The sequence below is a fragment of the Triticum aestivum genome, chromosome 3B (assembly GCF_018294505.1).
Source record: "Triticum aestivum cultivar Chinese Spring chromosome 3B, IWGSC CS RefSeq v2.1, whole genome shotgun sequence".
NCBI classification, from domain to species: Eukaryota; Viridiplantae; Streptophyta; class Magnoliopsida; order Poales; family Poaceae; genus Triticum; species Triticum aestivum.
In genome coordinates, this window is record NC_057801.1 from 81,861,374 (window position 1) to 81,887,888 (window position 26,515).

At 46.0% G+C, this 26,515-nt stretch overlaps 1 protein-coding gene across 1 annotated transcript; it reads right to left on the bottom strand.

Annotated features, from left to right (window-relative positions):
• Window positions 1-2,957: 2,957 nt before the first annotated feature.
• Window positions 2,958-24,367, bottom strand: LOC123067343 (uncharacterized). The gene is made up of 11 exons (XM_044490178.1): window positions 24,263-24,367; window positions 23,745-23,821; window positions 23,066-23,272; window positions 22,741-22,862; window positions 7,953-8,064; window positions 7,827-7,870; window positions 6,411-6,531; window positions 6,237-6,295; window positions 5,967-6,165; window positions 5,431-5,536; window positions 2,958-3,827 (listed from the first exon to the last, which is right to left on the bottom strand). Exons 3-11 carry the CDS (start codon window positions 23,124-23,126, stop codon window positions 3,149-3,151), a joined length of 1,503 nt encoding a protein of 500 aa, XP_044346113.1. The 5' UTR covers window positions 23,127-23,272; window positions 23,745-23,821; window positions 24,263-24,367; the 3' UTR covers window positions 2,958-3,148.
• Between the last annotated feature and the right edge of the window lie 2,148 nt (window positions 24,368-26,515).

Consider the following 26,515-nt stretch of genomic DNA (forward strand, 5'->3'; position numbering starts at 1 on the left):
GTTTTGGAATATTAGGGAAGTTATAGGCCAGAGATTAGGTTAATTGGGGCACCGTCTGGTCTCTCCCCGAAGTTTCTAAGGTCTCTCGTAGTCCAGAAGAAATCACCATAAAGTTTTATCATGTTTGGACTTTGGTTGGTATAGTTTTTCTGTGAAACAAAGAAAATGCAAAAAATGGAAACTAGCACTGGTCACTAATTAAGTTAGTAGGTTAGTCTCAAAAATATAATATAATATGGCATATAAAGTATATAAGAATGATAATATAATAGTATGAAACAATAAAAATTATAGATACGTTGGAGACGTGTCAAATTTCACCACTCGAGCAAGAGGTTATCACAACACATGTTTTGTATGTAACCAAACAACACCACTTTGCATCTGCGTAGCACGGGCTTGCAACCAAACACACGTTCGAGTGTTTTTGTTCATTCATACTGGTGAATGCAGACAACCAAATTACGTATGGAACATGATTTTCTGTCTTTATCCACTCTGTCAGGCCCAACAAGTTAGTAGTGGTAGTTTGGTTGGGATATGTAGTTTGCCTAAGACCATATGATTTCTTTAAATGAAAATCGGAGAGGGGGGGAGGCTCTCATTTGCTAAAAAGAAAAAAACCAAGCCCGGCAGAGCCACAGATGCAAGGAGGACAAAAGCCATGCAGGTTAGGATAGTTTTTGCTAGGAGTTTGATGTACCAAAAGCATCAGACTCCCTTTTAAACCGAAATAACAGACCAAAAGCTAGAAAACATTTCATGTGCCAAATACCTATCCTTGGTTGGCTAGGCTAGGATAGTTTTTTGCTATAGATCCAAACGCACAAGGGGTACCTTGATAACACTTTTCGAACAATACATGTGGCCTCGCAGACTTAGTCACACCACACAAGGGGGTGACAAAACCAAGGTTATGGCAACGGCGCCACATGCCCGGTGCACATCATATCATCCTCTGGCTGCCCTATAAGTATCATCCATATCTAACATAGTCACAGCACAAGTCAAGCAGCAGCGCATCCAGCAGTCGTGTGGTTCTACCTAGCTCGTACGTACTGCTTCTGTCCACGCATCCCCTCTTGTGATCTTTGTTCTCCTCGCATATTTCTATTTTGTGTGCATCTAAACGTTCACGACTGAACACATTGTGCTGCAGATTGATCTCGGAGGCGAGGAGAGAAGGAGGAACAGAAGATGAGCGCCGCCAAGACGTCGTGGCCGGAGGTGGTGGGCTGGCCGGCGGCGCAGGCCGTAACTCAGGTCGGCACCGACAGGCCCGACGTCGCCATTGAGGTGCTCCCGTCCGGCACCAGCGTGGCCCCTGGGTTCAACGGAGAGCGGGTCCGTGTCTTCTTCGACGGGACCGGCAGCGTCGCCGCCACTCCATCGGTTGGTTAAGCCGGCGCCGCCATTGCCTGTCCATGTTATCGGTCGAGGCCGGGTGTGTACTTTATGAACGGGAGCTCCTAGCTGCCTTGAGGCTGAGGCCGGGTGTGTACTTTATGCGGTTGTATTGCCTCGATGTAATGTTTTGAATTAATAAAATACCTTTTACCAAAGAAAAGAAATGAGTGGAGACCTTCATGCTAGGAGTTTTTTTTTTTTTGAGGAATTCATGCTAGGAGCTGACATAGCTGTAATCGTAGTGGGCTTGAATGAACCCAACAAATGTTGGTAGTGCAACATAGTTTTACCGTATAGGTCCATACAGGTGAATCCAATTCCCGGCTTTTCTGGCTTAGCCCTGGCTTCATGCTTAATTACTTTGATAGAAAATATGCAGGTTGTGTTCAAAAAGAAAATTATGCAGGTTCATTGCAGAAAAAATAAATAATTTTTTAATTTTTATTTTGTAGGTATGGGTGGGGGAATGAAAATGATATTGTCCAATCTTCTTTTTTGCGGGCGTTTGACATGTTTAGTGACAGCCATCCAGAGCATACGCAGTTACGCACACACTAAGATTCATTTCCAATTTGTTGAAATATGATGTCATGTGCTTATTTTACAATCTATTATTGAAAAATGGGTATGAAACTAGAGATGAGTTGACTAAGAAAAACATAAAATAGACCAAAACTGGTTGCATAAGTTGGATTATCATAATATTTCGTAATGCCAAACAAAGAACGAGAGATTTGCATGATTCGGCAATATTCTACGTGTCGGTGGACCGATCAACTAGTTCATCAAGACATTTGATTTGGTTTATTTTTCTGCGGGGGGGCGGATTCAATGTCACACAAACTGCTCATTTACCAATTTGCGCACATTCCTTTTGAGCGAGGAGATTTGTAGAATTATCAGTCAGTTTACCAACAGACAATGTATGTTTTCTCTCATATGCAAAGGCGGGTTACTATTCTTAGACACGGCTAGCACAAGTCATGGACACAACCAAGCACCGTATACTGAATTCGCAGAGTCTCGAAATTGAAATTGGTGGTTTTGAAAATCCACCAGAATCCCACGTATATTCAGACAAGATTACAGTTATCTTTGGTGCAAATCTGTTACAGCTATCTTTGAGTTGGTTATTATTCCCTTCTTTTTATTCAGAGTATGATATAAAGATATTGGAGAGAAGGAATCAGGTTTCCTGGCTGGATGAAGAGAAATTTAAACCAGAAACTGCAAATCAGAACTGTAAGGCACTTGATCCTTGGAGATAAGACAAATTGTTCATGAAATTTGATTTTCTGCCAATTTGGAGCCCAAACAATCGAGCTGTAGCACCAATCTGAAAATCCTGTTTACTGCAGGAGAACCAACCAACAAAACTGAATCCCTGGAAGGACATCCCCTACAAGCACAAATAATTGCATAAATCGATAGCTACACTGAAGGCAAGAAACAGAGAAGCAGAGCAAGATGTCTACAAGTTCAGCCACGGACCATACTTATCATTACTACAGGTCGCACATCAAACAATACCAAGAGAAATTCTGTCAGACTGAAGCAGGAACAATAGCATTTCTTCAGATATTTCCGAGGGAATAACAGTTTTACTTCAGACCCAATTAACAGTGCACGATTTCTTACAGGATGACAGTCGGAACATAATCTAACTACAGGGTAACATCAATTCACCACACACCGCCAGGAACCAGAAAAGAGGGAAACTCTCAGAGAAGAAGACCGGAGCCTAGGAGGAGGTGAACTTGGTGACGGCCTTGGTGCCCTCGGAGACGGCGTGCTTGGCGAGCTCGCCAGGGAGGACGAGGCGGACGGACGTCTGGATCTCCCGGGAGGTGATGGTGGGCTTCTTGTTGTAGCGGGCGAGCTTGGCGGCCTCGCCGGCGAGCTTCTCGAAGATGTCGTTGATGAAGGAGTTCATGATGGACATGGCCTTGGAGGAGATGCCGATGTCCGGGTGCACCTGCTTCAGCACCTTGAAGATGTAGATCTTGTACGTCTCCACGCTCTTCTTCGCCTTCTTCTTACCCTTCTTGTCGCCGTCCTTGCCAGCGGCGGACTTCCCCGCCGGCAGCCGCTTCTCGGCCTTGGGCTTCTTCTCCGCCGCGGGCTCCTCCTCCGCGGGCTTCTTTGCCGCCGGCTTCTTCTCCGCCTTGGGCGCCATGGATTCTGCTGCCGCTACGAAGGTCGGAGGTGCGGGGAGGTGGGGTTTCGCTGGTAGGTAGGAGAACCAGTGGGGAATTGGGGATGGGTTGTGGCGAGACCGAGAGGGGATGGAGAGCTTTAAAGGATGGAAGGGGTGGGCGCTGATTGGTGGAGGGGTCGTGCCGCGGATCCGTGACATGGACTGATACCAGCCGTTCGCCGCTGTTGTGATGGACGAGCCAGATGCACTTCGCTGCGGATCGCTGACGTGGCGAGCAGGTCACCGGTTTCTTCCGTTCGGCTCACGCGCGCACGTAGAAATTGGAGGAGCTAAACTTGTGTTGAAGGTGTTTTCAAAAATATTTTTCATCAAAATGAATAAAAAGAGGATGTATCTAGATGTATTTTAGTTCTAGATACATCCCTTTTCTATCCACTTTGATGACAAGTATTTTTGGACGGACGGAGTACATATTCGTACAACCTGCCGCCCAAGGCTGAGCCGCATCCCACGAAGCCTGAGCCAAAGAGGTGCATGTGGACCGGCCAGCTTCGCGAGTGGGTGAGCTTGCCGCCCGTGCGGCTGAGCGCGTCGAAGGAGCGCCCCGAGGGTGAACAGCGAATGCAGGCGGAGTGCAAGGAGGAGGAATGTCGTGCCCGCTAGGCATGAGAGTGGAGCATCGAAAGAGAGGGGGAGAAGGAGCGAGCCCGCCGCACAGCAGTGCAGCCGGCAGGGCAGACGGCACAGGCGTGGGAGGCAGCATTCCCGTGGGTTGAGGCGGCGCCGGAGTTGATCGACCTCACCGGCCCGGGATTGAAGCGCAAAAAAATGTGTTGGGTAAGTGTTGGGTGCGAGTGTCGACCCAAATAAAAGAAACACATCTGTCTTCTCAACCAGCCCAAACTGACAAAATGCGCGGCCATTTGGGTCCCTGCCTTGGAGTTGCCCTTAAAACTCGACCAAAATCTCTCAATAGGAATCCATGACAAGATTTGTTTCCTTTGGTTGTACTTTCTTTTTCGAGTATTGTTGGTTGTACTCAGCATATACATTTACATGTTCTTGCTACATATGTTGGCTTTCCTTTATGATTTCTCAGTTTAATTTCTCGTCATTCATACAAACGCATCAGTCAGGCAGAAAGGATGGGTGTACCGTGTACGTGTGAAACAACAAATACTGAACTGGCAACTATTCACAACATGATTTTGCAGGGCACATATCAAAAAAATAAAAAGGACAAAAATGAAGAAAAAAAATCCAGTTTCAACTACTAGTACATATTTTCTACACAACTACAGGATATGTGTTGAACAATGTGATCATCCCAATGACACGGTATAACCACATACTCCCTCCGTTCGGAATTACTTGTCTCGAAAATGGATGTATCTAGAACTAAAATACGTCTAGATACATCCATTTCTGCGACAAGTAATTCCGAACGGAGGGAGTACTTTCTATCATACTACATATTTCCCCTTGCAGCTAACTCAACCTTCTTCAATCATCACAGTGAAACACGGCGCATCAACATACCAATAATACCTATTAGAGCAAAAAAGATATTTTTTTTAAACAAACAAGAAGGCTACTACTGCCTAGCATTACGTCCTAATTTATTTGACAAAACATTTACACCCTAACAGTCAACTCAACATTCTGTCGGTTCCATCTCCATTTAGATCGACATGAAGTCAGAATGTAACGCCTTTAAAAAAACGTCAGAACGTAAGATTGTGCCGCTGAGGTGAAGATCAGAACATGCCATCATCAGCCATCAAAGCTGTCTTCAGAGCTACCAAGAAAGTTAAATGTGCAAGCGATGTATCAACTGCTATTGAAAGATGAAAAGATGCTGTTACTCCTTGGGCAACTGATCATGAGGCTGTGAGACGAAAAATTTAGCGTTCTCTGCAACCTCTGCTTCAAGCACAGCCTCCAGGAGTATATCTGAACCTTTAGGCTCACCTGTCAAGATATAATAACACGGTACATATATTGGTCTACAGTGATAGGAGAGTTGTTGCAGTATATCACTTAAGAGCATGTGCAGTTGTTATTAAGGCAATTTTCTCTCATGTATTCCATGTCATCTAGAGAAGACAAAAAAACATGTTATACAATGCATTATATGTTAGTGTTAGCTCTAACCATTGTGCTTTTATGATCCTAAAATCATGGGGTGGTTGAAATTAAATTAGAAAACATGCAAGTCTTCCTCTGTATAAAATGTACAGGACTTAGTTTTGTGATTAGGTTTTTCTCTGACTATCACTAACAACTTCTTGACTCTTGAGTTATATACCACTAATAAAATGTACGAGTCAATGGCCATATAGTACAGTGGTAGCACTAGCAAACAAATAGATGTTAGGAGTTAAGATCCTTGTTTATGTACCTGTGTGTTTTGGAAGCAATCCAGCAGTTTCAGCTGATATTGGGAGTACATTTAGCAGTCCATTGCTCTCTTTGAATTGTTCTCCATTACTCACACTCATGGAAGAACTCATCTTAATTCCTTCGGATACACTTAGCTTGGCATACATCATTGCTTGGCTGTGCAGATTTGTAGAGCTTGTATTCGCTGATTCCATGTCCTACGGGTACCAGCAATCAATGCCTAATAAACTAGCCCATGCATTAAAATTGACGAGACATGTCATCATACCTTAGATGTCATTGCATATTTATTAGTTACATCGAATTTTGTAGCTTCAGCTGTTTGTTCTGATATATTGGTAAAAGGAATCATTAGTCAGCAAATAAAATAAAGCATGGGAAAAATACTGAATCGGAAAGGAACAAGCATGGTATTATAGTGAACGAAAGACATTATAATCACCAGAGTTCTGAATTCCGTCAGGATTATTTAACCTCCTGGTAAATTGATCAGGATTTTTTCTACAAAAGCTCTCAATTTCATCACGAATTATACTGCGAATATCATCACGAAATTCTCCGGACTGCATAATCATGGTAAACTCTGTCAAGTAGACTTAAATTGTCACAGCCCTAGAATATGGTAATATAGTAAATGCATTAGAGAGCATTGCATGCATCATGTTTAACTTTAATTTTGAAAAAGGACAGACCCAGTGCATAGAAGCTCCCACACAAGGTGGGGTCTGGGGAGGGATTATAGGAACCTAGTCTTACCCCTGCAAAGTGCAATGCAGAGAGGCTGGTTCGAACCCAGGACCTCTTGGCACAAGTGGGGAGGACTTCACCACTGCGCCAGGCCTGCCCTCTTTAACTTTAATTTTGAATTGAGAGAATTTCAAAGCCTCATATTTTTGTTGAAGGGCAAAACCCTAAATGTTCTTCAATGTATCCATAGTGCCTTTCTAAACCCTAGAAATTCTTGCAATAGCTTATAATAAATATCAGATTCTTCCCAAATGAATTTAGAAGTTTAAGAAGAATTATTTTGGGCCTTGAATTCAAATCATTATTGTATTTGATTTGGATTAATTTTACCACCAAGGAAAGAATCCACAGCAACCGATCCACCATACCAACTTGTACCCGAATGAAATCACTGCTCCCACAATGCCACCTGAACTGCCGATCTTCACTGCTGCCAAAAGGGTGGGAAATTGGGTGGGATTTTACCAGCTTGTGGAGCCAACCACTCAATCCAGAGAGAAATCGCCGCCGAATCCATGGATCCGTAAGTTTTGACTTTTGAGTACCAATTTGTCAGATCCCAGTGGGGATCCAACAGAATTGACAAAGAAATCAAGCAATTTGCAGAACAGAACTAAGATTTGAGGCCGATCGAGGAGGCCATTCTATATACTGTAGCTATATATTGTATCAGGTTCTAGCCATTGAGGCAGAATAACAAGGGGAATAATGAAAATGTTGCCACAGCCCAGCGTAATATAGGCGCAGTAATTCTTGGAGTAAAAGTAACTGTAGTTAATCCTAAGCGTTAAATTTGCCTGAAGCCATCGCAGACGTCGAGCGGAGCGAGATAGGGCATCCGATAACTGAACTTTATCAACACTTGAGACATCTTCAGAACAGATGTTGAGGCTGACACATATCCAAACCTAAATTGCATTTTTATGAAGCATCCTACACATTTTATGCTATAGCGTGCTATTTAAAACAATAGGATAAATAGGTACGAGTGCATTTGGGCGTTCAACACAACAATGAACTATGACAACGTTACCGTACATCAATGTATGCAATAATAATTCAATTAGTCAAATACTTATATTAAGACAGAGAAGATGAGATGTTGTCATACCTGAGTTGCAGAACCATCATATGTTCCTGCTTCAGTCATGCCCTCTGATGTTTAAACAAAGGTCCTATTAGTTTAAGTCAAATGCAGTACTCTGAACTTCTGTAGTAATCATATACAAAAAGTTACCGGTGTTGTGCTGCCTTTTGATAAACTGGCCAGGAGTTATTCTAGACAAGTTCTGAACTTCATAACCAATTGATTGTAACTTTGACATGGCATCTTGAAGCTCCGTATTAATCTGAGTAACGGAGGGGCGTAAATTAATTATGCATAATAATCAAGAATTTAACCACGAGAATGTTTCAATTATGTTGAATAGCATGAACTATTAGCAAGTTAGCATGGCTAAATCATTCAATCTGTTCCAATTTATCATTATTACAAATAAAAAGCAGCCTACTAACAACATATGTAACGTGTGGAACTGTAGCTAGCAACTATTTTTCTGAAAACAGCTAACTGTAAGTTTCCTTTGCTTACAGATATTATGACTTATGACCCATAATTTTTTTTGTACAAACAAATTTACATGAACTTAGGTATGGGTGGTTTGGTTACTGAGTCAATGCACATAATGCAAAGTTCTGCCATGGTCTCTTACAAACAGCTGCCTATCTTTCTCACACTATGAATAAACTAAATGTCTTCAAGAAACCAAGGCTCTTTGATGCGGAGCATCCCATGGACATCACCTGAACCCATCATCATCAACCCCACAAGCTCCAAGTGGACCAATGACAAAGGCTAGTGCACAAGCTATCAGAACCGAGGTGACTTCCTATTCGAACTCCCTGTGGATTCATGTGAGACATGGTTACCACCTCACTCCGGAACCTTGTGCATTCTTAGGTGTGAAGGGATCAAGCATGGAGAAGTGAGGAATGAAGGCCAGGCTATGGAGGAGAAGGGGATCGAAGAGGAAGCAAGGTACACCAACAAGGAGCTCAACCTGCTGCAAACTGCCAAGTCAGACAATCTGACTTGTGTTCGAGTTAGTGTCAGATACCTGACGGGACATATCCAACATTCAGTTACTGTAGCTCTGGACAGATAATGCTTCGCCAGGATCGGACGGTCGTCATTGCTTCATCCCTGCTGGACTCCGCTCGACGGTTCAGATCAACCCTCTACTACTTACTGTCCAGTTGTCGTATTACTATTTACCCTCATATTACCGTTAAGTAAATTCCCGCCTATATAAAAGCCAGGCTGTGGCTGTGAGAGGTTTATGCTTTTCTATTGTATTTGGCTGAGAGGCTAGAACATGGTACCCAAACCGTATCAATATAGATCGAGGCCATGGATTCGGTCAGATAGATAGCGAAATTCCGTTGTGATTTCTAGTAACCTATCCTGAATCCAACATAGATAGGACTGGGATCTGACAAATTGGCATCAGAGCGCAGTTTTTCCTCGGCGGCAGGGTGCGGATTGGAGGCGCGACCGGGAAATTCCCCACCCTCCTCTCCCTGATGTGTGGCGGCGGTAGATTCATTCGGCGGCGGCCCGCTGGGCGTTACTGGTTGCTGAATCGCATCGATTCAGTGGTAAAATCCCAGGTTCACGGGCGAGTGGTGCTGCTCTCGGAGGCGGGTTTTCTGTGGCGACGACTGGGTCGACAGACGAGATCAGGTTCGATCCAGTGGTAAAATGCCTCTCTCCTTCCTTAGACCAAGGCGATGGGGCAGGGCGCGAAGAGTTTGGACGAATCGGACTTGCAGGAGGTGCTGTCCATGAAGGACGAATTCCTTCCTCAACAGCAATCGACGACGGATCTGAGAGCGGACGTCAATTTGCTCAAGGCCGACGTGGTTTTCATTCATTCTTCACAAGGTGAAATCTCTGAACAAGTAGGAGATGTTCAAAAGGCTGTCCTCGATCTGGGTAAACAGCAAGCTGCTATGAGCTCTGTTCTGAAAACTCTGCAACCACAGAGCTCTAGGAATGCTGAGAAACAGCTGGTTACTGAAGACTTGGAGCATGTTAAACCTCCCACTCTGCAGCAAAGTCAACTAGAACAGCATAATACAGGACTGAAGTTCTCAGGAAACAAATGGAATTGGAGAAGGAACTCAACAGGCACTGTGGCAATTTGCCTCCAATTAGAACCAACAGGCCATATGTAGCCCCTGGTCTCAGAAAGCAACAGTCACCTGATGGTGTCAATGACCATACACCTACTGCTCCTTCTCGAGGACAAGCCTATACTCCTGCTTTCAATCAATTCAACCAAAGCAGGGAGAGACAGTTTTGTCAAGGTTATTTCAAGACTTATGAACAGGAAATGAAAGCACAGTTCCATGAAGTCTATAACAAAAGGGCCTAAGATGGATTTTCCCAGATTTTAAGGAGAAGATCCTGTGGGATGGACTAGACAGTGCAATAGATATTTCCAAATGGCTGCAGCTCCTCAGAATTACAAAGTTTCATTGGCACAGCTCTATATCATTGGAGAGGCTGATGTCTGGTTAAGGAGGTCTGGGCTATTGAAAAAGCAATTGACATGGCCTGAATTCTGCACTGAATTGACAAAGAGATTTTCTTCCCAAGGTTCCTATATTTAACAGAGAAGTCTAACAGTCAAACAAACAATCTAACAGTGTTGGAATACACCAAAATATTTGAAGATCTCATGGCTGATGTGCAGGAAGAAACACCGGAACTTTCTGAACTCTGGTTTGTGAGGTGTTATGTAAATGGACTTAGAGAGGGCATCAAGTATCAAGTTAGACCCCTTAGACCTCAGACACTTAATGATGCTTAATGGTTAGCGAGATACTGAACCATGTCAACCTCCCAAGAAGCCTCCAGTGCCATACAACAACTTCTATCAGAAACAGAACAATACAGTGCAGCAGAGAAATGTGCACCTCCAATTACCTCAACAACAACCCCGAAAACAACTGGAACCTCCTAATGCCCAGTTCCAAAGAGCAAGGAAAGTGGGAGAATGCTGGAGATGTGGAGATAAGTGGGTGCAGGGCCATAAATGTAAATTAGTTCCAAATATCCATGTTATGGAAGAGGAACAAATTGACTAACACTGAAGGTGGTGAAATACAGAACCAGGAACAGTTCACTGAACCCACTGAGGCTGCAATGTGTATTTCTGCTCAGGCTTTAAGTGGAACTAGCTCTTCTTCTACTCCCACAATCATAATTCACATCAATGGAAAAAGAGCAGTAGCTTTATTGGATGCCGGCAGTACATCTTCTTTTATGGATGAACAGTTTGCCATTCCTACTGGTGCTCTGCTGCCAACCATACCCAAGAATGTGGCAGTGGCAGGAGGAATGTTATCTTCTACTTCTGTGGTCCCAAATTGTCCCATGAATATAGCTAAACTCAAGTTCCAACATCACCTCAGAGTTTTGGAGCTACCCCACCATGATGTAATTATTGGATGTGATTGGTTTTCTCTGGTCAGCCCCATTTTATTTGACATTCCACTGAAACTTTTTTCATTCACTCTAGCTGACAAAACAACAGTCACTACAGCAATCTGTACTAGTACTGTAGTTCCCTATTGAAATTCAGGCTGAACAGCTACCGAAAATCTTCGATAAGGGTACACCTGGGTTTGTTATTCAACTATATGATTTGAATTTAAAAGCAGACAGAAAAACAGCTTTGCCCATAGCAATTCAACAGTTGTTACAGGAGTATAAGGATATTTTCAAGGAACCGGCAACTCTACCTCCTAAGAGAGCATTATACCACACTAGTCCTCTGAAACCAGGTGTTCTTCCTCCAAATATTAGACCATACAGGGTCACTCATTTGCAGAAACAAGAGATGGAAAAGCAGTTGAAGGAGCTCATTGCCAAACACATAATCAGACCTAGTCAGAGTCCATATGCCTCACCTGCTATTTTGGTTAAAAAGAAGGATAACACTTCCAGATTTTGCATTGATTGTAGAAAAGTCAATGAACTTACAATCAAGAACAAATTCCCATTACCTGTTATTGAGGATTTGCTAGATGAGCTTCATGGTGCCAAAATTTTCTCCAAATTGGACTTGAGGTCTGGTTATCATCAAATAAGAATGACGGAGGAGGATATCCACAAGACTGCATTCAGAGCTTACTTTTGGCAAGTTTTGGTCATGCCTTTTGGCCAGTAAACTGCTCCAAGAACTTTTCAGGCTGTGATGAACAACATATGTGGGCCTTACTTAAGAAAATTCTTGTTAGTTTTCTTTGATGATATCCTGATATACAGCTCAAATCTGAGTGACCACATCAAGCACTTGAACATAATTTTCTCTCTTTCGAGGAAACATCAACTATTTGCCAAAATATCCAAATGTGTCTTTGCTGTTCCCAAGGTGGAATATTTGGGACATATTCTCCTGCTGATGGTGTTTCTATTGATCCATCTAAGATCCAAGCAGTTGCAGATTGGGTTACCCCTACTACTGTCACTCAGTTGAGAAGTTTCTTAAGGCTGGCTGGTTACTACAGAAGATTCATTAAGAATTATGGGATCATCTGATAAGCCACCGCATGACATGCTCAAAAAGGGCCAGTTCATGTGGTCTGCAGCTCAGGACACTGCTTTTCAGCAGGTGAAGCAGGCAGTGATCTCTGCCCCTGTTCTTTCATTACCTCATTACCTGATTTCTCCACTCCTTTTATACCGGAAACTGATGCCTCTTGCACTGGAATTGGAGCTGTATGTCAGGACCCAGTTGCGGTGTGATCTCTGTTTTCGTTGATTCAGTTGAATTCAGACTGCTATCCTTTGGCGTGAGGCTGTGGAAACCGTCCATCTTCGATCCAACGCACCTGATGGCTTCGTACCGCTTCGGCAAGCTTCGGAAGGCGTGGTGCGTTGATATCCCATCGGACGGCTCTGGGTGGTCAAGGCGTCGCTGTAGATCTCTCTGTAAAGCTCAACCACTCCCCTCTCCTCCATGTGCGTTCTCGCACCTTCTAGAGTCTTGTAAGGCTATATAGCCAGGATTTGAGAGCCTGCGTGCTCATGCTTATTCTTCCTTGGGGTAAACCCTAGCCGCCGGTGTTCCCGGTTGGTCTCCATGTAACCGAAACCCTAGCTAAACTTCCCTCTGAAATCAAGCTTGGCAAGTGATAATTCTCTGAATTCTGAGTGCGATTTCTGAATTTAGTCCGTCAGACCACTCGGGCCTGACAATTGGTATTCAGAGCAAGGTTGGTTCCTCGGCGGCGTGCTGGATTTGGGGCCGGAAAAGAGTTGGAGGTGCCGTAAAATCCTCTTGTTCCCCCTCGATCCCGGCGGCGGTCCTTCTCGGTGGCGCAGGCGGCGATGAAATTCGGGTACTGGTCTGGTCAGGTTAGTGGTTACTAAAGCCCCTTGCTTTGGTAGTAAAATCCCACCACCCTCCCGGATCCGAAGTACTTCTTGGCGGCGCGGCGATGGCGGCGGCATGGCGGTGGCAGGATCTTCAAGATTAAGGTCAGGTTGCAGCCTTGTGCTGTTGTAAAATCCCCTCCTTTCTCTTGCTGGATCATCGGTAGAAAGGTGGTTTGGCTTCCTGCCAGCTTAATTCCTTCCTACCAGTCCTAGTTGGCACTATGGGAGGAAAAGCTGATTCTTCGGGCACTCAATCTCTGGAATTTCAATCTCTGCAACTGGATGTTAAAACCCTTCAGCAGACCAGAGAGCTGGACAGAAAGGACTTCCTGGATTTCAGAGAACATGTATCAAGCAATTTTCAGTCGGTGCAAAAGACCTTGGGTGAGCTGCAAGTTTGCTTGAACAAGTTCATTACGTCTTTTCCCCAACCCAGAGACGTCCCACCCCCATTCCGCAGGAGGCCCCGGATACAAGCAATGCAACTCCACAGGGCCCTGCTAAAAAACCTGGAGAGGGCGTGCACACTCCGGAGACAGCAGGATCTGCGGTTTTAGTGGATGTCAACACGGGTAAAGAACTGCAGCTGGATGGAAGTAACAAGCCTCCCTACAGACATCCACACTTCGCTCAAAACAGGCCAGTCCAAACGGTGTTGGAGAATAGATTGGCTTTGCAAGCTCCACAACCAATGCAGCCACCTGTTACCTTGCCTCCTCTCCCTCCTAATGCTCAAGCTGAAGCAGAAGCTCAATTAGAGCTGCTGAGGAGAAATGCTCAGACCAACAGAGAAGTGCAGAATGATGGCAGAAGACCCCTAGCTCTGGTTAAACCTGCCAAGATGAACATTCCTGAATTTGATGGAAGTGGCACAGATTCTTGGATACAAGCCATTGAGATGTATTTTGATGCTGCTAGAACTCCTACTGAAAGTAAAACAGAAATTGCAGTCACATACCTCACTGGCCCTGCAATGGAATGGTGGAGAGGCACTGGAATTCAAGCTAACACTCTACCCTGGTATAGATTTTGCAGACATGTGGGAGATTGTTATGACCGTCATATTAGGGGCTTAGCCCAGTGGGTTGTGACCCAAGTTATCTTATCGTTATTAGGGGCTTAGCCCAATTATCTTATCGTTTGCTTAGGAGTCAAGTAAACCTCTCTATAAGGAGAGGAGATGTATCAATCTAATCAAGCAAGAAGCAATCATATTTGCTCGGCTTCCTTAGGGAGCCGGGAGACCTAACCCTAGCCGCCTCCTTCCTTGCGCCATCTTCCTCTCAGCCGCCGCCTCCTCGCGCACAACGGCGCCCAGCCGTCGGCGTCCGCGTGTTCGTCCACGACCAGCTCCCTCCTTCCCCTACAACCTCCGGCCTAGACCCGGTAGAACCCTAGTTTCTACCAGCTTGGTATCAGGCTTGGTTTCGACCATGTCATCACCACCACCAAGCCCGTCGCTGCCCCTCGCCACCACCGCCGCCGCGCCATCGCCGATCCTCTCCACGGCACCACTGGTCTTTCCCTCAGCGTCGATGGGTTCCACCGCCGGCGCATCGACCGGCCAGTCGCCGCCCCCCTCCACGGGTCCGCCGCCATCACCCTCCACCACGCCGCTCGTCTACTCCTCGGAGGCCATGACTGGCGTCCTCAACGATCTGGTCGTCGCGGTCCAAGGAATCCGGCTGTTCCTGGCCGGTCCGTATGGGCCGCCAACGCCTCCGCCGCCGGCCGTCTCCTCCGGACCGCCGGCCCTGCCCTGGTGCTCGGTCCCCGCGGCGATCGCCGGGGGCCATCCGTCGCTCCAGCCGCCGGCTGCCCCAGCGCTGTCCTGGCCGCAGTGGCCCGCACCGACTCTCGCGACGCCACCCGCGCCTCCCTCGCCCGCCCCAGCACTGTCCTGGCCGCAGTGGCCCGCGCCGGCTCCCGCGCCCGCCCCAGCGCCGCAGTGGCCGTACTGGCCCGCGCTGGCCCCAGCCGCGCCAACCGCGCCGGTCCAGCTTCCACCGTCGCCGCCCTGCTCCGGACTGGGCCAGTCCACACCGGGGGGTCTCCCGATCCAGCAGGTCCAGTTTCCGCCGACACCGTCCCCGATTCCGCCACCGCCAGTTTACACAAAGGCTGGGCACCCATCGGTACCCACACTGTAGTATGGGGCCTCGTCCGGCTCCGCGGGGGCCTACGACGGCCTCCCCACCGTTGACCGGGCGCCGTCATCATCACTGCTCCGCACCGCCGAGCCGGTAGGCCATGGCGCGCCGACCCAGCCGCCGCCACGGTTCGCCAAGATCGACTTCGCCACTTATGACGGCACGGAGGACCCGCTTAACTGGCTCAACCAGTGCTACCAGTTTTCCCGTGGGCAGCGCACGCTCGCGTCGGAGCGCACTTGGCTGGCATCCTACCACCTCCGCGGTGCAGCCCAGACATGGTACTACGCCCTCGAGCAGGACGAGGGCGGCATGCCCTCGTGGGAGCGCTTCCATGAGCTGTGTCTCCTTCATTTTGGGCCGCCGATCCGCGGGAGCCGCCTGGCCGAGTTGGGCCGCCTTCCCTTCACCTCTACGGTGCAAGACTACACCGACCGCTTTCAGGCCCTGGCGTGCCACGCGTCCGGCGTGACGGCTCACCAGCGGGCTGAACTCTTCGTCGGCGGTCTGCCAGATCATATCCGCGTGGACGTCGAGCTGCAGGGACCCCAGGACCTCCAGACGGCCATGTACTACGCCCACGCGTTCGAGCGCCGCGCGGTGGCCACGCAGCAGGCATCACCGTCCCGGGCCACTGGGCCACTACCTGGACCAGATGTTCCCGCGCAGGGTCGGCCTGCTCAGGCTTCTGCGTCACCCCTCGCCGCGACCGCGGCGCGCCCGTTCCGCCGCCTCACCTCGGCCGAGCTACTCGAGCATCGCCGCCAAGGGTTGTGCTTCAACTGGGACGAGCCCTACACGCCCGGCCACGTCTGCCCGCGACTCTTCTACCTGGAGGCTGTAGACTACATTGAGGACGCCGTCACCACCGACCTGACCGCCCCAGCTGTCGCGAAGGTGTTTGACGCTGGTTGATCACCTCGAGGAGTTCAGCAAGCGCTTCCCCACCTTACAGCTCGAGGACGAGCTGTTTGTGCAGGCGGAGAGAAGTGTTATGACCGTCATATTAGGGGCTTAGCCCAGTGGGTTGTGGCCCAAGTTATCTTATCGTTATTAGGGGCTTAGCCTGATTATCTTATCGTTTACTTAGGAGTCAAGTAAACCTCTCTATAAGGAGAGGAGATGTATCAATCTAATCAAGCAAGAAGCAATCATATTTGCTCGGCTTCCTTAGGGAGCCGGGAGACCTAACCCTAGCCGCCTCCTTCCCTGCGCCATCTTCCTCTCAGCCGCCGGCGTCAGCGTGTTCGTCCATGACCAGCTCCCTCCTTCCCCTACAACCTCCGGCCTAGACCCGGTAGAACCCTAGTTTCTACAAGAGATAGATTTGCAGAACATTCTGTTTGTGATAATGTCAGAGCATTCCATGCCCTCACTCAGTCAGGCAGCCTCAATGATTACATCCTCAAATTTGAACAGCACATGAACCTCATGAGGAGGGACAATCCTGCCCTTCCAAATGATTATTTCAAAAACAGTTTCATAGCTGGCTTGCGTGACAGCATACAACATTATGTCCAGTGTCATGAACCTGCTGATTTACAAAGAGCAATCTGGCTAGCTAGAAGAATGGAGCAAGCCCAACCCCCAAGAAAGAATTTTGCTCAGTTCCCTCCCACAGCTGCCAAGAAATCAGTAGTGCTGGAACAGCCCAGAACTAACATCAATAACACTCCTGCTGTTATTCAACAAGCAAGACTCAAGGCTATTTGCTATAAATGCAAGGAAACTTGGTTTCCTGGTCACAAAAAGGTGTGTAAAATGAGCAACCAAGCTCAAATTCAGGCTTTGCAAGAATAGACCCATGATGATACTGATTTGGTCTATGTCACTGAAATGTCTGAAGAATTGGAACAAGGCAATGCAGAACCACCTGATCAGCAACAGTTACAAATGTCCATGCATGCCTTAATGGGAATCAACAATTCAAAATTCAGTTTTACTGTCACAGTAATGGTGGGCAAACTCCCTGCTACTTCCCTCATTGATAGTGGTAGTTCTGCAACCTTCATGTCCCCTGCTTTTGCTACTCTGAGCAAGTGCCCTCTTACTCCCACTAAGAAGACAAAGGTGCTGGTGGCCAATGGGGGCACTTTGTGGACTGAATTCATGGCCCCAAACTGTCCTTATACCATTCAGGGAGAGGAATTTGCTTCAGATTTTAGAATTCTTAAACTTCAAGGCTATGACATTATCTTGGGAGCTGATTGAATGTCCACCCACAACCCTGTCAAATTAGTTTTGACCTTATGGAATTTCAGATTACCAAGGACAAACAGAAGTTGGTCACTTTTTCTGATGAGAGCTTGCCATCTGGTCCGGTCACTGAATCTAGGGATAAGCATATAATGGAGCAAGCAGTTTGTGGAGCAGTTATTGTTGTCAACAAGCTACAGCCTGAAGATACACCAACAGCCCCTGTGCACCCTCAAATTAAGGCCATGATGGGAAAGTACAAAAGGGTTTTCTCTAGTCCTACTATGTTGCCCCCTACTAGGGCTTGTGACCATGCAATTTCTTTTATGCCTGGGGCCAAAGTAGTCAATCAAAGACCTTATAGACTGCCTCATCATCAGAAGAATGCTATGGAGACAATCATACAGGACATGGTCAATAAGCAAATAATTAGGGACAGCTCCAGCCCTTATTCTTCTCCTGCTATTCTGATTAGGAAGAAGGACCTGTCTTGGAGGCTGTGCAATGATTTCAGAAAGGTAAATTCCCAAACCATCAAGAACAAATACCCTATTCCAGTTATTGAGGATTTGCTGGATGAGCTTCATGGGGCTACTGTGTTTACCAAGTTGGATTTGAAAAGTGGTTATCACCAAATAAGAATGAAGGAGAAAGACATTGAAAAGACAGCTTTCACTACTCATTGTGGACATTATGAATATTTGGTTATGCCTTTTGGCCTAACCAATGCCCCTGCCACTTTTCAAATGCTAATGAACAAAATCCTCAAGAAATATCTCAGAAAATTTGTGTTGGTCTTCTTCGATGACATATTGATTTTCAGTGAAACATTGGAGGACCATTTGGCACACTTGGATGAGGTTTTTAAAACCCTACAGGAAAATCAACTGGTGGTCAACTTACGCAAATGTATTTTTGCTCAACCTCAGGTGGAGTACCTGGGTCACATTATTAGGGGAGATGGGGTTGCCACAGACCCTGTGAAGATTGAAGCAATCACTAAATGGCCTGCTCCTGAAAATGTCTCACAATTGAGAAGTTTCTTGGGCCTCACAGGGTATTACAGAAGATTTGTGCAAAATTATGGATATATCTGCAAACCTCTTTTCAATGCCCTTAAGAAGGACTGTTTCCAATGGTCAAATGAGCAGCAGGAGGCATTCAACACGCTTAAACATAAGATGACCCAAGCTCCTGTCCTCGCTCTTCCTGACTTCACAAAGCCATTTGTGCTAGAAGCTGATGCTTGTGCTTATGGAATTGGTGCTGTTCTCATGCAAGGTGGAAGGCCCATTGCTTACTTCAGCAAAGCAATTGGACCTAGAGCTACTGCTTGGTCCACTTACGACAAAGAAGCTTTGGCTATTATAGAAGCACTCAAACAATGGAAACATTACTTTTCAGCTTCTTCTCTCATAATAAGGACTGACCAACAAAGTAAAGGTACATCCAAGACCAGAAACTTACTGAAGGCATTCAGCATAAGCTCTTGGTTAAATTGTTGGGATACAACTACACAATTGAGTACAAGAAGGGAAATACCAACAGAGTGGCTGATGCACTTTCAAGAGTGCAACACAAACTCCATAGTTTGTTTGTTAGTACAGCTAAACCTGCTTGGATAGGAGAGGTTACTGATACTTACAAATCTGACAGCAAATGCAAGGAGTTGATCACCCAATTATCCATTAATCCTTCAGGCTTGCCCAACTACACTCTCCAGAATGGTATTCTCAGATACAAAAACAGAGTAGTGATTGGAAACAGCAAACCCCTCCAAAACAAATTAATTGCTGCCTTACACAGCTCTGAATTGGGGGGTCACTCAGGTCATAGAGCTTCATATCAGAGAATCAAGCTATTATTCCATTGGCCTGGCATGAAGCAAGCAGTTGTGGATTTTATCAAACAGTGTCCTGTTTGCCAAATCAACAAAGCAGAGCATTGCAGATATCCTGGCTTGTTACAGCCACTGCCAGTCCCTGACTTTGCTTGGTGCCATATCAGCATGTATTTTGTGGAAGGGCTGCCTACATCCAACAACAAAGACTTAATCCTCGTGGTAGTGGACAGGTTCACCAAGTACAGCCATTTCATCGCTATGAAGCACCCTATCACTGTCAGTTCTGTGGCTAGAGCATTTGTGGATAATATTTTTAAGCTCGATGGTCTTCCATCCGTGATAGTAACTGACAGGGACAAGATCTTCACTAGCAACTTGTGGCAGGAACTTTTCAAGAAACTGGGCATAAAACTCCACCTTAGTACCTCCTATCACCCCCAATCTGACGGCCAAACTGAGAGGGTTAATCAGTGCATGGAAAATTATCTAAGATGCATGGCCTTCCTCAAACCAACTAAGTGGCACCAGTGGCTGGCCCTGGCTGAATGGTGGTACAATACAAGCTTTCACACAGCCCTACAAATCACACCATTTCAGGCCTTGTACAACAGGAAACCACAAATGCTAGCTGAAGCTGCTTTATACCCCGAGGACAGTACTGACACATTACCCTCTGTGCTCACTGCTGAACAGACAGCCAATCAGATCAAGGGCAACCTACTCAGAGCACAGGAAAGGATGAAGCATTATGCAGACAAAAAGAGAAGTGAAAGGTCTTTGGAAGTGGGAGACATGGTCTACTTAAAGCTGCAACCGTATAGACATACCACTCTCAGCATTCACAGGTGCCTGAAGCTTCATTCAAAATTCTATGGACCCTTCAAAGTCCTACAAAAAATTGGCAAGGTCGCTTACAAGCTGCTGTTACCGGAGGGTTGCAAACTACACGACACATTCCACATCAGCCAGTTAAAGAAGCACAACGGCCCTACGGCGGTGCCCAATCCCAAACTTCCACTGATCAACCCTGATGGCACCATCCTCCTGGAGCCCAAACTGCTGCTGGAAAGGAAATTGGTTCCGCGAACCCAGGGGGACATCGACCTTCCAGTGGTACGCTGGAAGATCAAGTGGGCCAACTTGCCATTGCAGGACGCCACCTGGGAGGATGCCCAGTTCATTCAGAAAGTGTTTCCCTCCTTTCAGCCCTGAGGACAGGTCTGGTCTCGCGCGGGAGGAATTGTCAGGACCCAGTAGCGGTGTGATCTCTGTTTTCATTGATTCAGTTGAACTCAGACTGCTATCCTTTGGCGCGAGGCTGTGGAAACCGTCCATCTTCGATCCAACGCACCTGATGGCTTCGTACCGCTTCGGCAAGCTTCGGAAGGCGTGGTGCGTTGATATCCCATCGGACGGCTCTGGGTGGTCAAGGCGTCGCTGTAGATCTCTCTGTAAAGCTCAACCACTCCCCTCTCCTCCATGTGCGTTCTCGCACCTTCTAGAGTCTTGTAAGGCTATATAGCCAGGATTTGAGAGCCTGCGTGCTCATGCTTATTCTTCCTTGGGGTAAACCCTAGCCGCCGGTGTTCCCGGTTGGTCTCCATGTAACCGAAACCCTAGCTAAACTTCCCTCTGAAATCAAGCTTGGCAAGTGATAATTCTCTGAATTCTGGTGCGATTTCTGAATTTAGTCCGTCAGACCACTCGGGCCTGACACTGTAGTTATGCATAATGGAAAAGCATTGGCTTACTATAGCACAGCTCTTTGCCCTAGGAATTCTGTCATGTCTACTTATGAAAAAGTAGCACTAGCTATAGTAGAAGCTTTCAAGTGGTGGAGACACTATTTTCTGGGAGCAAAGTTAATTATCAAAACAGACCAGCAGTCTCTGAAGTTTATCACTGATCAGAGACTTACAGGAGGCATTCAACATAAGCTAATGATGAAGTTACTGGAATTTGATTTTTCCATTCAGTACAAAAAGGGTATCTACAACAGAGTAGCAGATGCTCTTTTTAGAAAAGTTCATCAGCTCATGACTCTGTCTATGGGAATTCCACTCTGGGCACAGGATTTATATGACAGGTACCAACAAGACAGTCTCTACAAGCCCATTTTGGAACAGCTGCTCTTACACAACAATGCCTCCCCTACAGAATACTCCTTTCACTCTGGAATCATCAGATATAAGGGCAAGATTGTTGTGGGTGACAATACTGAACTGAAACAGAACTGTTGACAGCCCTACATTCCTCTCCTATTGGAGGACATTCTGGTATGAGGGCTACTTATCAGAGAATTAAGAATTTTTTCTTTTGGCCTGGATTAAAGAAGTTTGTGGAGAATTATATTGCAGAGTGTCCTGTTTGCCAGAGAGCCAAATTATACCTGGTCTCTTAGACCCTCTGCCCATTGCTGATATGGCCTGGCAACACATTACCATGGACTTTATAGAAGGATTGCCTAATTCTCATGGGAAGGAGGTAATAGTGGTGGTAGTAGACAGATTTACCAAATATGCCCATTTTATTCCACTTTCACACCCCTACACAGTTCAGTCTGTTGCTACAGCTTTCTTGGAGAACATTATTAAGTTGCATGGCCCTCATAAACTAATAATATCTGACAGAGATAGAATTTTCACCAGCCAATTTGGAAAGATATATTCACTGGGCTGGTGCAGCAACGAACCATAAGCAGAGACGGCAACAGTAACAACTCCTGCACTTGCACCAGTGCACGAACGAACCATAAGCGCACGCGGCAGCGGCAACAAGCAGATTGGATTTTTTTTTCCTTTTGAGTATTGGTTTTTCTATTTCATCTCTAGTCTAGCCGATTTACCATGTAGACCAGCAGGCAACTAGGCATGTACCTTGTTTGATGTTGTGTTTCAACTTCAAAGTGAGGTCAGTAGCAATTAGGCATGTAGGTATGCAGCTCGTTTGATTGACGGGCATTCAAAGAAGTATGGTATAAATTTTACAATTTGCTAGAGTATAGTATAGACAGATGTTTGCTATTGTTTCTATTCTTTCTTTTCAGGTCTAGGAGCATTTTTGAATTATTATTTTGACATAATGTTTACTCCAAGGCAGTTTTTAAAATTGGAAAAAAGAAATGGAATACTTCAAGGCTCGGTTTTTAAGTATTGTTAATACTTTTTCATGTTTCTGCTAGTTGAATTTCATGAATTTTGGCTGAGTAGACTTGCATTTGAACCTAAATTTTCAAAGCTTAAATGTTTGCCCCGGCTAACTCCAATTCCTAGATCCGACATTGAGTAAGATATGGTTTCACGTGGCACTAATGAGAAAATGTACGCACAAAAATCAACTCACACAATGGCGCCAAAAACACATACATGTGCAAGAATCAACAAGGTACCTTCTTCGCTGCAGTCTGCTCGAAGATGTCGTCCATCTGCCGGCGATAGAGCATGAGGCGACCGACCGCTCTCCCGGTCATCCTCCCTGCCACCCTTGCCATCTTGATCATGTCACTGGGCTCTGCCAAGAACAGAGGAATCAGACTAAACGGAAAAAAAGGACCCTCACTGCAGTTCCTCACAAATTGAGAAGAGGGAGCTCCCCAAATCATCTTCTTATGGCAGCAATCGGTAACATAACCTATCCGATTTAGCAGCTCAGGCAGGCAATGAGATCAAACGAAAGGCAAGAGAAAAGAGAGGTGCTGCGGCTCCAAATCTTACTCATCATCACGGAGCAGGCCCCGAGGATGACCAAAAGCTGGCCGGTGGAGACGCCCAGCATCTTGTCCGCTGGAACCACTGACCCGCCAGCAGGAGATATAGGAGATCACGCTGCCTGGCGAGGGCGGCGCAGCTGTTGCGCGGAAGCTGGCGAGTTGCGGTGCGGCCGTGACTCGGCTTTGGGCTGGTCCAGGGGTGGTAGGCCGACTGTAAAGAATGATGTGGATCGAATAGTCAATGATAGTAGGGGAAAGAATAAGAGGTTGTAATGAAATCCAATCTTTCGTTGAAATCATGTTCTGTTTGCTGCAGCACAAGCTCATTCCATCACACAATTAATAAACCAAGCCATATCGCATATGCTACAGCAAGCATTTGTAATAAATAAACCAAGTCATATATGCCATGGTTCAACAACCATTCCTATATATTCAAGTATGATTTTTCCTCCGCCATATCAAAGCACGAACAAACCTTCAATCAGCATATTCAGTCCCACAAATTAATATACCAAGCCATATTTGACATGGTCCAGCAAGCCTTATGAACAAATAAACCAAGCCAAAAGCACATGTTGCAGCTAAACTGATTTATCCTCCGCCATATCAAATCATGGACAAACATCAATCAATTTGTAAACAGAAGCAAGCACATGCAGTGATATGGCAATATAAATAACCTGGGAGAGCAAAAACTAGGAATCTGTTAGTCACGTCCCTTCAATTGGCCTACAGGATGTGCCGACCTTGAAACAAGCTGCAAATTCCAGAGAAATAGTTAGCATCTAAGAATCCGGCATGGGAGGAATTGGGATTTAAGAAGTGGTTAAAAGTGAGGCGAGCTGACGCCGCCATGGGGCAAGGGAGGGGGCGGCGACCAGCTACTACTCCATGACCCGCATCGGACATGGACGGGTGGTGGAGGGGTGGGGGTGAGGTCCCCGCATCCAAGATGCGTGGAATAGGCAGGGGAGGGATGAAGACTGGCCGGATGGGGCAGAGGCGGAGAGGGAGAAGACACGCGGATGGCCGGAGATGGAGATGGAGATGTCGAGCGGGGGCAGAGGGGGTCGATGCGGGCCGCATTGGCGATGGGGGCGGGTGCCGGGGGGGCGCTACCGGGGCGAGGTGGAGAGGGGAAGGCCGTTGCTGGCCGGAGACAGGAAAGGAGGGGGAGGAGGGGCGGGCCGGGGCTCACCTGCGCCGCCGCTTGCCGCCGTTTGTCCCCTCGTTACGCGCGGGCGCCCCTGTGTCTACGGGACTGCCGCCTGAAGACGACCTTGGCCGGCCCAGGCACCGGGAGCCACAGCATCGTTTTTTTGTTTTATTATGTTTTATGTTTCACGTTTTTCCTTTTTCTTTTTTGCTATTTTTTTACTTTAGTTTGTACTTCCAAATATACTAATAAATATATTAACCAAAAAAGTTTGCATAAAAACACTTGAAAAAATGTAATTCAAGCATTTGAAAAGTGTTAAATGTGTATATAGAAAATGTTTCTCATGTATAAAATATTATAATCTGTGTAAAAAAAATTGATAATGTATTAAAAAATGTTAATCAACCGTTTGAAAAGATATATTAAATAAGTGTTTGTAAAATGTTAGTCAAGTATTCAAAAACTGTTAAATGTGTATAAAAAAGTTGACCATGTATTAGAAAAATGTTAATGTTGTATTTGAAAAATGTTAATAAAGCATTTGAAAAAATGTTAAATGTGTATAGAAAGAATGTTGCCATGTATTAAAAAAACTGTTAATCTTGTACTTGAAAATTATTCATCAATCATTTTGACAAAATGTTAAATTTGTATAGAAAAATGTTGACCATGTATTAAAAAATGTTAATCTTGTGTTTGAAAAGTGTTAATCAGAATTTGAAAAAAATGTTAGTTGTGTACAGAGAAAATGTTTACCATGTATTAAAAAATATTAATCTTGTACTTGAAAAATGTTAATCAAGCATTTTGAAAAAAAAAAGTTAACTATATATAGAAAAAGTTGTTAATATTCAAAAAGTTAATCTTATATATTAAAAATGTCAATAAAGCATTTGTAAAATATTAAATGTGTATAGAAAAATGTTGACTATGTAATAAAAAATGTTAATCTTGTACTTCAAAAATATTAATCAATCAGTTCGGAAAAAATGTGAAATATGTATAGAAAGAATGTTGACCATGTATTCCAAAAATGTTAAACCTATACTTGAAAATAGCTAATCAAGCATTTTGAGAAATGTTAAATGTGTATAGAAAAAGTGTTGAAAATGTATTTTAAAAATGTCGGCCAGCGCACCGCCGAGGTTGTGCTCCGTCACGATGAGCCGCGCGGCGGGGTGCTTCCTGAGCTGCTCCCGGACCACCCGGAGCTGGTAGTAGGCGAAGGACTTGCCCTTGGGGGCGGCGCCCTTGTCCTTGCGGGGGAAGGCGCCCTCGGGGTCCTTGGCGTCCTCCTCCTGCAGACCGAGCGCCTTGAGGAAATCGAGGTGGACGTTGCCCATGGCGCCCAAGCCCAGCCACGACAGCTCCACGTCCGTTGACCAGTCCTTGGTGTTGAACGGCTCTGTGCCCCAAAAATCCAGCACCATCGCGCTCGCGTCCTTGGCCCTGTCCGTCATCACGAACACCTGCGTGGTGTCCTGATGCAGGAACTTTGCATCCATACATATAGATAGATGGGATCATCGATCTATCTTAGATACATCCATTTCTCCGACAAGTATTTTCGAACGGGAAAATATTAAATATTATAGATAGATTCTAAAAAAAATGCAGATCGTGTTTTTGCTACTTACTGTTCCACCCGTTGTAGAACCCCGCGAAATTGAACTGCAAATCATGACGCACCCAAAGTTATGAATATTCCGTCTGTATTGCCATTTCAAAAGCGGCTGAAAAACTGTTATGAGATATGAGGCATAAAACACTGGAGGAGGAGTACTCCGTCAATTTAGAACTTCGCGTGGTTGCAATAAAATAAAATGGGCCGACCTAGTTGCTATGTGAGACAAAGAAGTCCTTCCAAGAGTGATCCTTCAACCTCGCTTATTGCGAGATATAGCTCTCGCGGCCCCGCGCTCCCTTTTCCTTTTCTGGGGCGTCGAAGCGGTATGGAGTGGAGGGCTCGGACAAATCAGCCCAAAACAGAGTGCGCGGGCAAAGAATTCGCGAAGATGACGCGAAGTGTTCGCGGGCTGCGTCCAATATCAATTCCAATATCTTGACTACCCACACGCTCGTAATTGGGAGTGACGAATGCCAATACAGTATTTCAACCATCAATGTCGAGATCCAAACATTGGACTGAGTCGTCGTGAGGGGCTGAGGGCGGCACCCGACAGGGGATGGCGACTAGCGACGGCGAGGGACAGCAAGCCAATGAGGGTAGCCTCTAGCCAGTGACCCGCAGTGTCCTCAGAGGGAACTCGTCGAGCGGTGTGAGGCTTCGGA